Source organism: Haliotis rubra, unplaced genomic scaffold (genome assembly GCF_003918875.1).
Source record: "Haliotis rubra isolate DU_JTF1 unplaced genomic scaffold, ASM391887v1 Scf54, whole genome shotgun sequence".
NCBI lineage: Eukaryota > Metazoa > Mollusca > Gastropoda > Lepetellida > Haliotidae > Haliotis > Haliotis rubra.
In genome coordinates this window covers 2,434,632-2,448,938 of record NW_025767235.1, presented here as the reverse complement: position 1 = coordinate 2,448,938, position 14,307 = coordinate 2,434,632, and the positions used below count along the sequence as shown (strand labels likewise).

Genomic DNA, 14,307 nt, shown 5'->3' with positions numbered 1-14,307 from the left:
CTCAAGTTCAACACAAGATATATTCCAGCCACACCTCAAGTTCAACACAAGATATATTCCAGCCACACCTCAAGTTCAACACAAGATATATTCCAGCCACACCACAAGTTCAACACAAGATATATTCAGCCAGTTCAACACAAGATATATTCCAGCCACACCTCAAGTTCAACACAAGATATATTCCAGCCAAACCTCAAGTTCAACACAAGATATATTCCAGCCACACCTCAAGTTCAACACAAGATATATTCCAGCCACACCTCAAGTTCAACACAAGATATATTCCAGCCACACCTCAAGTTCAACACAAGATATATTCCAGCCATACCTCAAGTTCAACACAAGATATATTCCAGCCACACCTCAAGTTCAACACAAGATATATTCCAGCCACACCTCAAGTTCAACACAAGATATATTCCAGCCACACCTCAAGTTCAACACAAGATATATTCCAGCCACACCTCAAGTTCAACACAAGATATATTCCAGCCATACCTCAAGTTCAACACAAGATATATTCCAGCCACACCTCAAGTTCAACACAAGATATATTCCAGCCACACCTCAAGTTCAACACAAGATATATTCCAGCCAAACCTCAAGTTCAACACAAGATATATTCCAGCCACACCTCAAGTTCAACACAAGATATATTCCAGCCATACCTCAAGTTCAACACAAGATATATTCCAGCCACACCTCAAGTTCAACACAAGATATATTCCAGCCAAACCTCAAGTTCAACACAAGATATATTCCAGCCACACCTCAAGTTCGACACAAGATACATTCCAGCCAAACCTCAAGTTCAACACAAGATATATTCCAGCCACACCTCAAGTTCAACACAAGATATATTCCAGCCACACCTCAAGTTCAACACAAGATATATTCCAGCCATACAACAAGTTCAACACAAGATATATTCCAGCCAAACCTCAAGTTCAACACAAGATATATTCCAGCCACACCTCAAGTTCAACACAAGATATATTCCAGCCATTCACCTACAAGTTCAACACAAGATATATTCCAGCCAAACCTCAAGTTCAACACAAGATATATTCCAGCCACACCTCAAGTTCAACACAAGATATATTCCAGCCACACCTCAAGTTCAACACAAGATATATTCCAGCCAAACCTCAAGTTCAACACAAGATATATTCCAGCCACACCTCAAGTTCAACACAAGATATATTCCAGCCATACAACAAGTTCGACACAAGATATATTCCAGCCACACCAGCGGCTGCTTGTACTAGCCCAGACTTAAGCTGGCTGTATAGTGCTAGCTCAGGTGAGATACCAGGCCGCAGTTAAGGACGAATACCCCACTCAGACACATTATACTGACTCCGAACCGACCAGTCCTTGTTGTACCCATTAATGCCGAGCGCCAGGCAGGGACCAACAAGTACCACATTTTAACGTCTTTTGGTATGACGCGGTCGGGTATCGAACCCGAGATCTGAAATTCCGCTCTCTGGGCGGACGCAGTCATATTCAGAATAAAATAATATTAAACTATAAAATGTCCATAAAGTTTGTTCAATATTACACACAATCTTTACATAATTAGAAATATTGTCATTCATAACATGTGAAATGTGTTGAGAATAGACCATACCATGACCCGTTCTATTTGCGTTTCTCTAAACTTTAAGCTTTGTCTTCTAGTTCCAATAATTGTAAAACGTGCCAGTGTGTATCGTGTTTTAACAACTGTTTCCGGACCTTACGTGGCTGTATCCCACACAATGCATCTACACTTAGAGTGTCTGCACTAAAAATAGATGCTTTGTTCGGCTCACAGTGTCATAATCCAGCAACGTGGTGCACGTGGTACATATTTCTGTAGAGGACTGCAGATACAACTAAATGGGTGTTTTAAAGAGAGCATCCCAGAATAAACAATGAAAGGGTCTGCTCATCCAAATCCTCCCAGATTACAAGCAGGTGTTTACTACAAATGCATAAAGTGTAGCACTATCGTGGCTAGCCATGCGATCTCACGCTGTATATGAGAGTCTGCTACATGCTGGCTCATAAAACATCAGATTAAAGGTTTGTGGGATGAAGAATTCGAAGTTGGATGGAATTTATTCCGTATTCCATGGCCAAGGTTGAAGGGACATCTACCTTTCTCACTGTATAATATATTTAATATTTTATACTTTGTGGTCATTCCTCAGACTACGAGTCTCCCGTTTAGAAACTCAAAGTGGTGAGTCTCCAGTCAATCTCCAGTATGCCTTGTCCAAATTGTTGTCCAATGAACTGTTGGAATGTTGACAAAACGCCCAGTAAAACGGGTTGGTATAAATTGTCCTGGTCGACAAAATTATTATGTCACCCAACCCCTAGGCTGATTCCCGGATTGCTCTGAATGTCTGTTAAAAATTATAAAAAATGTGAAAGGCTGTTCGATAGAGTGTCATTTTGAAAACCTTGACGTAAACTTCAAAATCTGTCGTAGTTTCAAAGCAACCTTGCATTATGAATATGTGTTAAACTAAACAGGATCCGCCCGTGTATTCAAAGGTTCGCTGTAATTACCCCCTGTAGTGATGGCGTTACGGGATCGCACGAGGAAAGCTGAGTGGAAACGAAGCAGCTACTTCCGGAACACACAGCCTGCCACGTGCATACTTCCCCTTCCTGCGCGCAACGTTACGTACTCCAACTATTGCACGTGCTAACAAACCAGATTCCCATGTGCGCTCTAGTTATGGAAATGGCCATATTTGTGTTTGTGTTTGCTTGAGTGATTATACAAAACACCCTGAGGTTCAATGCAAGGACTGCCGTCAGCGACACACATGCCGGTAGCAAGCAAACAGAAAAAACAAACGACGGAAACAGTCAGCTGTTAGATTTTAAGCCAAAAAAGAAAGAAACCCAATTTGTTTTTTCAGTTAATTTGTGCCAGTTCCTATTACCTTTCGCCATACAATGCCTAGTTATATAGGCCTTCCTTTAAACGACATGTACCATATGGTGTATTGCTCAGTTTGTCTTATGTTAAAGAATAAGTATCACATGCCCCTCTGGACACTTCCCTGGTAGAAACAAATTCTCTTGGACCGATTTTCCAGAAGTCGATATGGACACATTTGCACCAAAGTATGCGATGTTATGATATACAATGGAGGAATGAACATTAGGACCAGCCTTTACTTTGATGTTGCTACGGTTAATTTATCTATAACGCTATGATATACAGTGTTAAGAACGGGTGATTTTAAACATGTTTTCAGTGGTATAAACAATAGCAACGTTCTGAACATAAGACATACAAACACTTCACATGTCTATTGGCCTGAATGGTTCTGTACCTTGATGATCAGCCACGGTAGACTGAGTCGGCGCAGGAAGTGTAACTCCACCGGAAGTCTAATATTCCAGTAAATGTGACCGGGATAGCTGAGTTGGGATGTTGGTTTTGACGATATGAGACAGGTGCAAGTGCATCTACTGATGTATTTGTTTATGTTAGGATGCTCACAGCACGTGTTGTGACACGAAGCACCAAGCCAAACAAATTATCGTTTTAGTCCTTCTGGCTCGCACAAAGGAGTAGTCGTCTACAGTGTATTCTTAAAGGGTCCTTGGTTTTCTTCTTCTACTTATTGAATTCTAGTAACCAGTTGACAGACCCGTGATTCACATTAACCGGTGTACGTCGAAAGCGGATATCAGTGATATGTTCCTAAATGCAACATATGTGTTGTTCATTGTGGACACAGTAGATCGAGAGACATGCTTCAAATGTCGATATCGTCTGTCATGAATATACCATAATGTATGTCAAACAGGACTTTGATATGTGGTCTAAAACTCCTTATATTGTTTGTGAAACAGGACTTTAAGATCTCGATCCATTAAGAGTTACGATCCACAAAGCGTTCGTAACGTTACGACCTGTCGTAACTCTATATTGCATCATTGGCTTACGAATGACTTGACGCTACGAACGCTTTGTGGATAGGGACCTTGGTTTATAACTCCCGATATTGTTTGTGAAACAGGACTTTAAGATCTGGTCTATAACTCCCGATATTGTTTGTGAAACAGGACTTTAAGATCTGGTCTATAACTCCCGATATTGTTTGTGAAACAGGACTTTAAGATCTGGTCTATAACTCCCAAGATTGTTTGTGAAACAGGACTTTAAGATCTGGTCTATAACTCCCGATATTGTTTGTGAAACAGGGCTTTAAGATCTGGGTCCCGTTCCACAAAGCAATCGTAGTGCTACTACTATCGTAGGCTAATGTTACAGTATGGGAGTTACGATCACCTCAACGCTAAGATCGCTTTGTGGAATAGGGCCCTGGGCCTATATTTTCGAAGCTCTCTTAGCACAAAGATAGTCGTAAGTGCCATACATTAACATTAACCTACGACTATCTTAGCGCTAAGAGAGCTTCGAAAATATAGGCCCTGGCCTAAAAACCTTAAGAGTGTACGTCATGTACACAGTGTAAAAACCTGGGCCGACCCATAAAGCGTTTGCAGCATTAGGTCATTCGTAAGTCTATGATAAACAATATTTACGATACCTCGTAGCTACGAACACTTTGTGGATCGGCACCCTAGTTTACAACTCGTAATAACGCGTGTCAAACTCAACTTAAACTTGTGATTATTAACTTCGAATAACGCATGTCATGTACACATCGTCAACCATGTTAAATACTTTTCTACAAAGTACGGGATATTCAATAAATAGGTGTCACAACTATTGACATTATATATCTTTTATCAGATTAATCGTTGAACACTGTAACAGTCCATCTGACTGAGATTTGCCATAGTCGTTGAAAGTCCAACTGTCTATCGCGTCATTTACCATCAAAAGTCCACCTTATTAATATCGTTTGAATCCGCCTCTATTCTCAAGACAATCCTGGATTCACCAAGGCATACTCCTATGTCAACTTGGTTCAGACCCGTGAAGGTCCGGGTCAGAATATTGATCTTCAGTAACCCATGCTTGTCGTAAGAGGCGACTAACGGGATCAGTGGTCAGGTTCGCTGACTTGGTTGACACATGCCATCGGTTCCCAATTGCGCAGATCGATGCTCATGCTGTTGATCACTAGATTGTCTGGTTCAGACTCGATTATACAGACCGCCGCCATATAGCTGGATATTCTTGAGTGCGGCGTAAAACTAAACTCACTCACTCACTTAGTTCATTCCATCCCATTCCCCTTGCAGGACAGACTCAAGTTCCCTGAGAGTGGTCGGCGGTCCAAGGATATCCCAGACATGCTCGATGGCTGAAACGTATGGACTGAGTATTGGCCATGGCAAGGTGGTTATGATCTCCTGTTGCAAGCACTCAGCAACAATATGAACCCTGTGTACTCCCGCACTGTCATCCTGAAATACTAAACGACGTCCACGTCGGTGCGCAGATAGCACCACGTGTGCCTCCAGGGAGTTGTCACGGTAGTGAATAACATGGAAAGGTGTTTTGACTGCTACAGTGATCCGTCCTCACACGATTAATGAGATACCCTCAAAACGATGGTTCTGTCTAACGTTAAGGTCAAGAAACCGCTCACTCCGTCTACGACAAGGAAGTCCAATGTAAACCTTGATTCATCGGAAAACAACGTTTGCCCAACGACGTTTGGTCTAGCGCTGCCGCTCCTGACACCAAAGGCGTCTTGTAGTGATGTGGAATAACACGTGTTCAAAAGGTTCCAACTACGTCTGTCCATCCACTCTAGCTCAGAAGCTTATCTCCAGTTTGAGAAGCACTTTGACCATGGTTTCTGAACATTGTCGTCCTTGTGCACCAGTTGCCGTCTTTGGTCGACGTCTGTCATCAACGTTATTTGTCTGTCGATGTCGTAATCTGCTGATAACTGTCGGAAACATTATGAGTTCGTTCCACAATACTCTGTCTCGTTCCAACTTCCAACATGCTAATTGGCGCAGCCGTCCCTGACAGACGAGTTTCAAACAATATCAGAGCAAGTTTCAGTTTGATGGTGCCAATGAAATATACAACATCTTATCGTGCACACCATGGAAAACACTTGGCGTGTTTGCACGAAGTTCATTACAAGTTGTGAATGGAATAATCATTTTCAATGTCCCACAAATTGGTTCCCAAATAACATCACCCAAAAATGGAATATCTCCTACCATTTTGAAATAGTATATTACCTAATAACACATGACGACCCCGTGTACAACATATATAATATATCATCTTCATATCGTGTTACCGAGTGTATATAACTGGAAGTAGCGTATCATACATATATGAGACCCAGTATTTAGCAGTCAGAAACGCATATCATAAACACATCGAGAAAACAAGCCTATAACTGTTCAAGCACTGATATGTCTCGTCAGATTTCCCAACTTGAAGTGGCGATATCTACCAGATGGCACTCGCATTCCTGCAATAACATCTTAGTCACTAAAATATTCAAAAATGCCCCAAACACGTATTTCTCCGTGACCTATGTGACCTTTGTGTCGCTATATTTTCTACACAAAGGACTAAACTGTACGGGGTGCTCTTATAAGCAGGTAGGAATATTTTTCTATATTTAAAAATGTTCCTATTTCCTGAACTTGAAAGCAGAGAAGTTAATGTTCACTATTTTTCTACCAATTTTAATTCCTTGCAAATGTTGCACAAAGGAAGCACCCCCCTTGAAGTTAATACGCGGAGTATGTTCTCAGAGCCACAGACATATTTCAGATGATGTGGGCAACATTTGGATGCAATAAGCTACGTATTATTACTGTACGGTAGGGGGAGGTGGAGCGGAGGGGTTACGAACAACGGAACAATGGCTACCAGGCTCGGGATGGTGTCTGTTTGAGATTTATTATACATATCTCTTTCACGTTTATTTATGTCATAATTTTCGTGTCGGTTAAATGCAAATCACAACGTGAGAATGCCATGTACTTGTATTAACTACGACGAAACGTTAAGGGTATTTCTATTCCTATCGTTGTTTCGACTAGAAAGAAATGTTAGTTACACAATCGAGAGATTACTTTCATGAAAGTATTTTTGAAGGTGACAGTAAAGACTCTTTACAATGTAAAGCAAGGATCCGTACGTTCCAGGAACTCATACAATGATTAGTGCTGAATGTCTTACGACGATAAACAAAATGATATTTGACTTTTCCTTTAATATATAACATGTATCATCGAATGACCTAATGATATATACAATGAAATACATATTTTAGATGACACAGATGTTTCATTTGACAAGGAAAGTCAATCTTTGATTATATATATTCTTACTGGTGTGAAAACCAACGTGTCAGTGAAGAATGAAACTAGTTGTAGCAGGTTTTGGTGCACTCAGTGACATTGCAACATTCTGCCTTTAAGAAAATGTGTCATTGTTCGTTAAATACATAATAAAGAGTCTTAACTGTCAACAATATATTACACCTTCCGGCGGACTATGGATAGGGACGTCGATATTGTTAACCGACGGAACGACGTACAAGTGAATCGTTATTCCGTTTGCTTAACATGGTCACTTGACGGATCCGGGGTACTGACAGATGAAAGAGGTTTCACCCAAAAAGGATCATATGGATTAGGGATTTATATTATATAGATACCATAAAATTTCGTATTTTATGGTATTTTAAGTGAAATGTTTAGGGTTCAAGGGCAAAACATAACAACGTCATACATTATAACGGGATCCTGTTGATAGGATCGCTGACCTAATTAGTTGATACATGCCATTGCATCCCAACTACGTACATATATGCTCATGATGTCAGTCACTGGTCGGGACTTGATCATTTACAGATGTTACTGGAATATAACTGAGTGCGGAGTGAAAGTACAAACAATCGTGTCACCATGTGCCTCTACAGCCGATGTGTATAACACACATCATTATTTACGTCTTGTTATGGAACATGAAAGCATATGACAAACAGATGTACAAAGTTAGGTGATAGCACACTGGCGTCCAATATTTCAGATGTAATATAATAGGCTTGTATATCAAACAAAACTGTTTGTTATTTACATCTGAATTAGACTTAAAGAGCAATTTGGAGATCAGCACAAGATACTATGTGCTAGGCCTGGCACCACTCTGCACCGTAGAGGTTGTACAGACTGTACGCTGTAACCACAACACCGATCAGCGAACGTGGGCGTCGTGAGCGGGGAAATTGGCTTAGTTTGAGTACACGTGTTCCCCACTGTGCCTATATGGCTTCATACACAAACATGGAGACGAATGTTAAACATATTTCATGTTTGCGTAAATGTTAAATGACACAAGTCTTGTAAACAAATCAAGGGTTAATTCTGAAAGCATTAAATTCTGCTAAAGTATTTGATCCGAACCACCTCTCTGCGAGGCATTCATAACACTTGCCCTTTGCTAATTCGTTCTGCATATTTGAAACTGAGAAATATTCCCCATCGTTTCAACTTTTTGCCACCCGGGTCCGTTTATCTCCATCTCCCATTTCAAACGAATTATGCCCTAATACCTTCTGAGTCAAAACACATGCGTGATTGATGTGACATAAGCTACGCGCGACATTATCGCTTGACTTTCCCTGACGTATCTAATAGCTTACGTCCTTAAGGACAGATTTCATTTTGTTAAAAATCGAGATAATGTTTTGGCTCTTCAGGAAGTCAGGTGACATTGCGTTTCCATCTTGGGAATACAAAAAATGCTGGTTGGAAATGTTTTAGGAGTGAGAAAACCATTTGCTTTTAGTCCTTCAAAGCAAAACTAGTATTTGTATTACCAATCAACAAAGTAATACATATGAATACATTGTGTCGTGGTATGGTAAACAACACATATGTTAAAGGCTACAAGGATCTTCTCGGTGCTTTCGGGTTTGTTTCTGACGAAATGGACTGGGGAGATTTTACAACAAAAACGTATATCTTTCTTGGGCAATGGGTTTTGCGTTAACACTTTAATGCAGTAGCCTGTTCAATGTCGGAAAATCACAATCAAACTTTTCTTTCCTCAAAACAAATATTATTTACAGAATTAGGAGAACAAATATAACTCAATCAGCGTTATCTCGGAACCAAGGCAACGAGTTTCAGAAGAATAATTCCAGGCACCTTGTGGACCAACACGACTGAAAGCAGAAGTGTTACGTCTAGCAGACATGTGAACATCTACTGGCAGCATCTGTAACTACATAGCTGGCAGCACCGCCATCGTCACAGTCTTCCCACGACATCTGCAAGACGGGCCTGTGCTGTAACAGTAACAAACCAGGCCAGCTGGCAGGACTCCTGTAACGGGAGCTCGACGATAAGTGAAAAACCCTGTGAACATTCGTGAATGAACTAATGAGGGAACAGTAGCCAGGATGTGGTTCTCATGAATGGGGAAGCTGTCCACTGTATTGAGCACCTGCTTTATAAGGCTATTTTCTAATTTGGAAACAGTTCAAATTTGGAAACTGAATTGAACAGTTCTTTTCAAAGCCACTGTCTCATTTGGAAGCGGCCAGTGTTCAGTATAGGTGCGATATGTGTGATTGTCTACTGTAATAACATTTCGTTTGACGACATTCACTACTCATAGTTTGAGAACATATAACCTGATAAAGAACCTGAAATATAGAGTGCTAATGGAGACTTCATATATACTCAGCAGCAAAAAAAACACGTCAGTACGAATTCAAAATTAGATAGTCACTGTAATCAGATCATTACAGAAATGGACATAATAAGCGGATCAATAACAATTTTTGTGTTCAATATCTTGACACATCGATGAATAACTCCAAGACAATTCCAAGACATTACGGGAACATTTGCAGTCCATTCAGACCCTTGACTTCAGTATCTAGTGTGACCACCACGAGCGGCAATAACTGCAGCACAGCGTCTGTGCATGGAGTGCACCAATGAAGGCCAATGGCACCTGGAACCACACTCTGAGAAAGGCCTGGCGCAATAAATCGGCTGTGTTCGGCCTTGGTATGACATTATTCAGTCTCCTCTGAATTTCATCCCAAAGATGTTCAATTGGGTTTAAATCAGGACTAAGGGCTGGCCACTGCATAATGTTGACACCGTTCTGCTGTAGGAAGTCCCGTGTAGCTCTGGCAGTATGGGCATGGGCGTTATCATGCTGAAAACTGTTGTTCCGGTGACGTGCGAAATATGGTATGACGTGGAGTCTGAGAGCTTGGCCGATGTAGCGCACCGCTGTGATGCCGCCTCCTGTCCCTGGACCAAGGTTCTGGAACACCAGAAGACCCACTCTCTGGTTCAGGCCTGATTCCACCTCATACCATGATGCTTGCACCTACCCATGCGTCTCTTTCCATAACACATTGGTCTTAGTGCGGACGTCGTCGCCATGGTCTTAGTTCTTCAGATCTTGGCACCGCAAACGTGATGAGTTACTTCTCATAGACCAACGAAGCGCCCTTGTTTCTCATTCCTTTATGGTCGAGTGTGTTTGGGATGGTAAATATCTTGAGGATGAATATAAATGGCTAAATACACAGTGTTCCAATGAGGCATAAGCCAGATTATGTCATTCTTACATTCTGTGGTCGTAAAATGTGTTTTCATTTCTTGCAAACAGTGCCTAAACTTTGCAAGTTTTCCCGTCACGCGCGCATGAATTTATATTTAATGTCAGAAGGTCCGCAATGTGTCAGTCGGACAGTGATCGGTCTTAGTCGGACAGTGATCGGTCTTAGTAGGACAGTGATTGCGAACAGTGATTGGTCTTAGTCGGACATTGATTGGTCTTAGTTGAACAGTGATTGGTCTTAGTCGGACAGTGATTGGTCTTAGTCGGACAGTGGTTGGTCTTAGTCGGACAGTGATTGGTCTTAGTCGGACAGTGATTGGTCTTAGTCGGACAGTGATTGGTCTTAGTCGGACAGTGATTGGTCTTAGTCGGACAGTGATTGGTCTTAGTCGGACAGTGATTGGTCTTAGTCGGACAGTGATTGGTCTTAGTCGGACAGTGATTGGTCTTACGTCGGACGGACAGTGATTGGTCTTAGTCGGACAGTGATTGGTCTTAGTCGGACAGTGACTGGTCTTAGTCGGACAGTGGTTGGTCTTAGTCGGACAGTGATTGATCTTAGTCGGACAGTGATTGGTCTTAGTCGGACAGTGATTGGTCTTAGTCGGACAGTGATTGCGGACAGTGATTGGTCTTAGTCGGACAGTGATTGGTCTTAGTCGGACAGTGATTGGTCTTAGTCGGACGGACAGTGATTGGTCTTAGTCGGACAGTGATTGGTCTTAGTCGGACAGTGATTGGTCTTAGTCGGACAGTGATTGGTCTTAGTCGGGCAGAGATTGGTCTTAGTCGGACAGTGATTGGTCTTAGTCGGACAGTGATTGGTCTCAGTCGGACAGTGATTGGTCTTAGTCGGACAGTGATTGGTCTCAGTCGAACATTGATTGGTCTTAGTCGGACAGTGATTGGTCTTAGTCGGACAGTGATTGGTCTTAATTTGTCGGTCAGTGATTGGTCTTAGTCTGAAAGCAGTTTCTGAGACAGTGGCGTAACCACATAAAGGCAGAATTACAATTGGGTACACAAGCAGGCTGAAATAACTGCCTTCTATCTAGGTTTGTTTAGAGGCTGCGTGGCCTGTACTCAGCTGGTCATGAGGAAGTGCGGACTCAGATGATTGCACACGCAAAATGACATACGGTAACAGATTGGTCACGGTTCCGCCAAATACAACTGGATTCGGAAGAACCTGCAAGAGTTCTTAAGGAATCAGGATTGGTTAGGTTTCGTCGCTCAGTTGTTTCGCGGTTCATATCTAAAAACGTTTCCCTGACGTGTAAAATGTCCAGATACATATTTTCAGTACCTCAGACTATCGTTTCGGTAATCATACCATCTATCACAATAGTATAGCAACGTTCTTTATTGACAAGATTGACAAGGGCGACGCCATGTTTGTAAACACTGAAAGCAGTACCCACCTGGCCTTTCATTGCTGCATTTTCATCATCCACCGCAAATACATTATACGTTAGCCTTATCCTGCTAAACCTACCCAGTACAGGATAAACCGTATTCCCTTTGATAACACGTAGAGAAGGATCGAACTGATCATTAATAGTGTTACAGTACATTCCAGGCGACATTGAGTGAAGATAAAATATCAAGGTTTCCAAGAGAGCGTAATTTTATACAAGCAGCTTCCTACAATTATTATCTTGGGTGAATGTTGTCTATATGTGTGTGCCAAATCGTTCACAAATGTAGAAAACACACACCATATGTATATGGTCCAATCCCAGCCCTACAGAACGCCGTTTGTCCTCCATGATAATGCTGTTTAGGTAAACACTCCCCTCGCCACAAACCAGAAGGTTTGTAAATTAGGTTTAAGTACTGTGGTTATTGAAATCAGAGATTTAAACACAATCTTCTTGACATCAAGGGTTGCAGAAAATAGTGCACTTTACGTGTAAACACACAAGCCAAGGAAAACAAAGATATCTCGAAATCAACATAGAGTCATCCATACAGTAGGATCTGACCCATTTGGATATACACAACCCTGCACTGCCTCCCGCAGACAAGTGCAAACCCCTTGACTTCAGCAAAGGCGAGGGTTGCACAGCTCAACATTACAGGTTTTCACGCCCAAAGCTAAATTCATTCACGTTCTCGACATGTCGGAAATAGTAATAATTCCATCTCCGTTCTGACATAGCAATGCTTGTATTTTTTGGGTCGCTCATGACATTTCCCCACAGGGCTGTATGCTATGTCATAAACGGTCGCCAGTCAGCAGTGCTTCAGTGCACGAAATTCTCATACATCGCTGGAAAAAGCTACAGAATTGTTTCTAAAGGATTGTTGATGCAACTCTCGCTTATAATTTGCACATACTTTGGATTTTAGTGTGACTGAAGAAATAGATTGAATATCTCAGTAGATCATTCATGTATACGCTGATAGAAATGAATGAAAGATTAGGTGTCAACAAAAGGAACAGTGAACTGATTGACAGACGCCTGAATAACTAAGGACATATATATTTACAAAAAATGAAATTTTTATAAATTAAAGAAGTTTTTAAACATATGAATGAATGAATGAATGAATGAATGAATGAATGAATGAATGAATGAATGAATGAATGAATGAATGAATGAATGAATGAATGAATGAATGAATGAATGAATGAATGAATGCATAAAAGAATTAAGAGGCTAACTTGCTGAAAAAAGTATATCAAAATAAATTCTTTCTCCGGTCCGGTCCAGTCATGGGTAGATTCGTCTATCCATGCTTCGGGTTAAGTATATGAGCTTCCTTCACTCTATCGCCACGGCAAGCACTGTGTCTTACTTGAACTGTTTCAGATGTTACAACACAGATGTTTGGCCCTCATACTAACCTGCGTGCTGAACATGTCGCTACCAGCCCTACACAACACATACACAATGCTGTTGAACTACCACACTTGTACTCACCCACGCTGCAAAGATGACGTCTACGAGTGTCATTGTCATCGTGGTTGGTTAATGTGTCGATGTTGTAAACTCCTCTCTGCGTGCATTCAAATATGTATAGTACCCAAGATGAATGAGTTACAAACTTGGCATCCTTCTTGCTCAATGTCCTAGTTCAACTGGATACTTCTCCGTCTAAACCAACATTAATAAGACTGACAAGCACCGCCATGGTTGCTGCTGCTGCGGTGTTTGGGAGGACATCCCCTCCTCCGACACTCCTCACGCTGCCACTGACGCCGTCTCAACCCTCCCACTCCTCCGCGTTCAGGGGTTCCCCCTTTCTCTGCTTGCGAACGCCACAGTATAAGCCATTTGTACTCCGAGCTCTGCTTCACGTCGCCAACTCTTCACCTCATAATGCTTCGTTATGTAATGGTAAAACTTGGGAAAATCAGGTGTACTTACATAAACCATTATTCTCTTGGATATAAGGCAACAGGACGTATTTAATTAAGGGAGGCTTTTAGGCTTTTACGTAAATGCGATAGTCTTTTTCAAGTCATGTCAAGAAAAACAATCAAGAACGTGGTGATTATTGGATTAATTTAAGAGTCACGTAGGACATAACATGATAATAGGAAAATATAAAAAAGCCAATTAACAATGCACAATAAGTATTTAAATAACTAAATCTTGATTAATTTTCTTCCAATGTTGCATCTGTTTATGTACTGACCCAAGTCTCACCAAAAAGCAAAACAACGAAATACATGTCTGGGTTACCACTGCTAGACATTAATACCTAATGTTGGGGTCGTTTGTACAATATGTCTA

General features: G+C 41.4%; 1 protein-coding gene across 1 annotated transcript in view; it reads right to left on the bottom strand.

Moving 5' to 3' along the window:
• Window positions 1-13,633, bottom strand: part of LOC124253366 (ADAMTS-like protein 3) — a 131,226-nt gene extending 117,593 nt beyond the window's left edge. Inside the window, exon 1 of the mRNA XM_046687117.1 lies at window positions 13,492-13,633. Coding sequence (XP_046543073.1) covers window positions 13,492-13,530 — 39 coding nt within the window. The 5' untranslated portion in view covers window positions 13,531-13,633. The remainder of the gene's footprint in view (window positions 1-13,491) is intronic.
• Window positions 13,634-14,307: the final 674 nt, after the last annotated feature.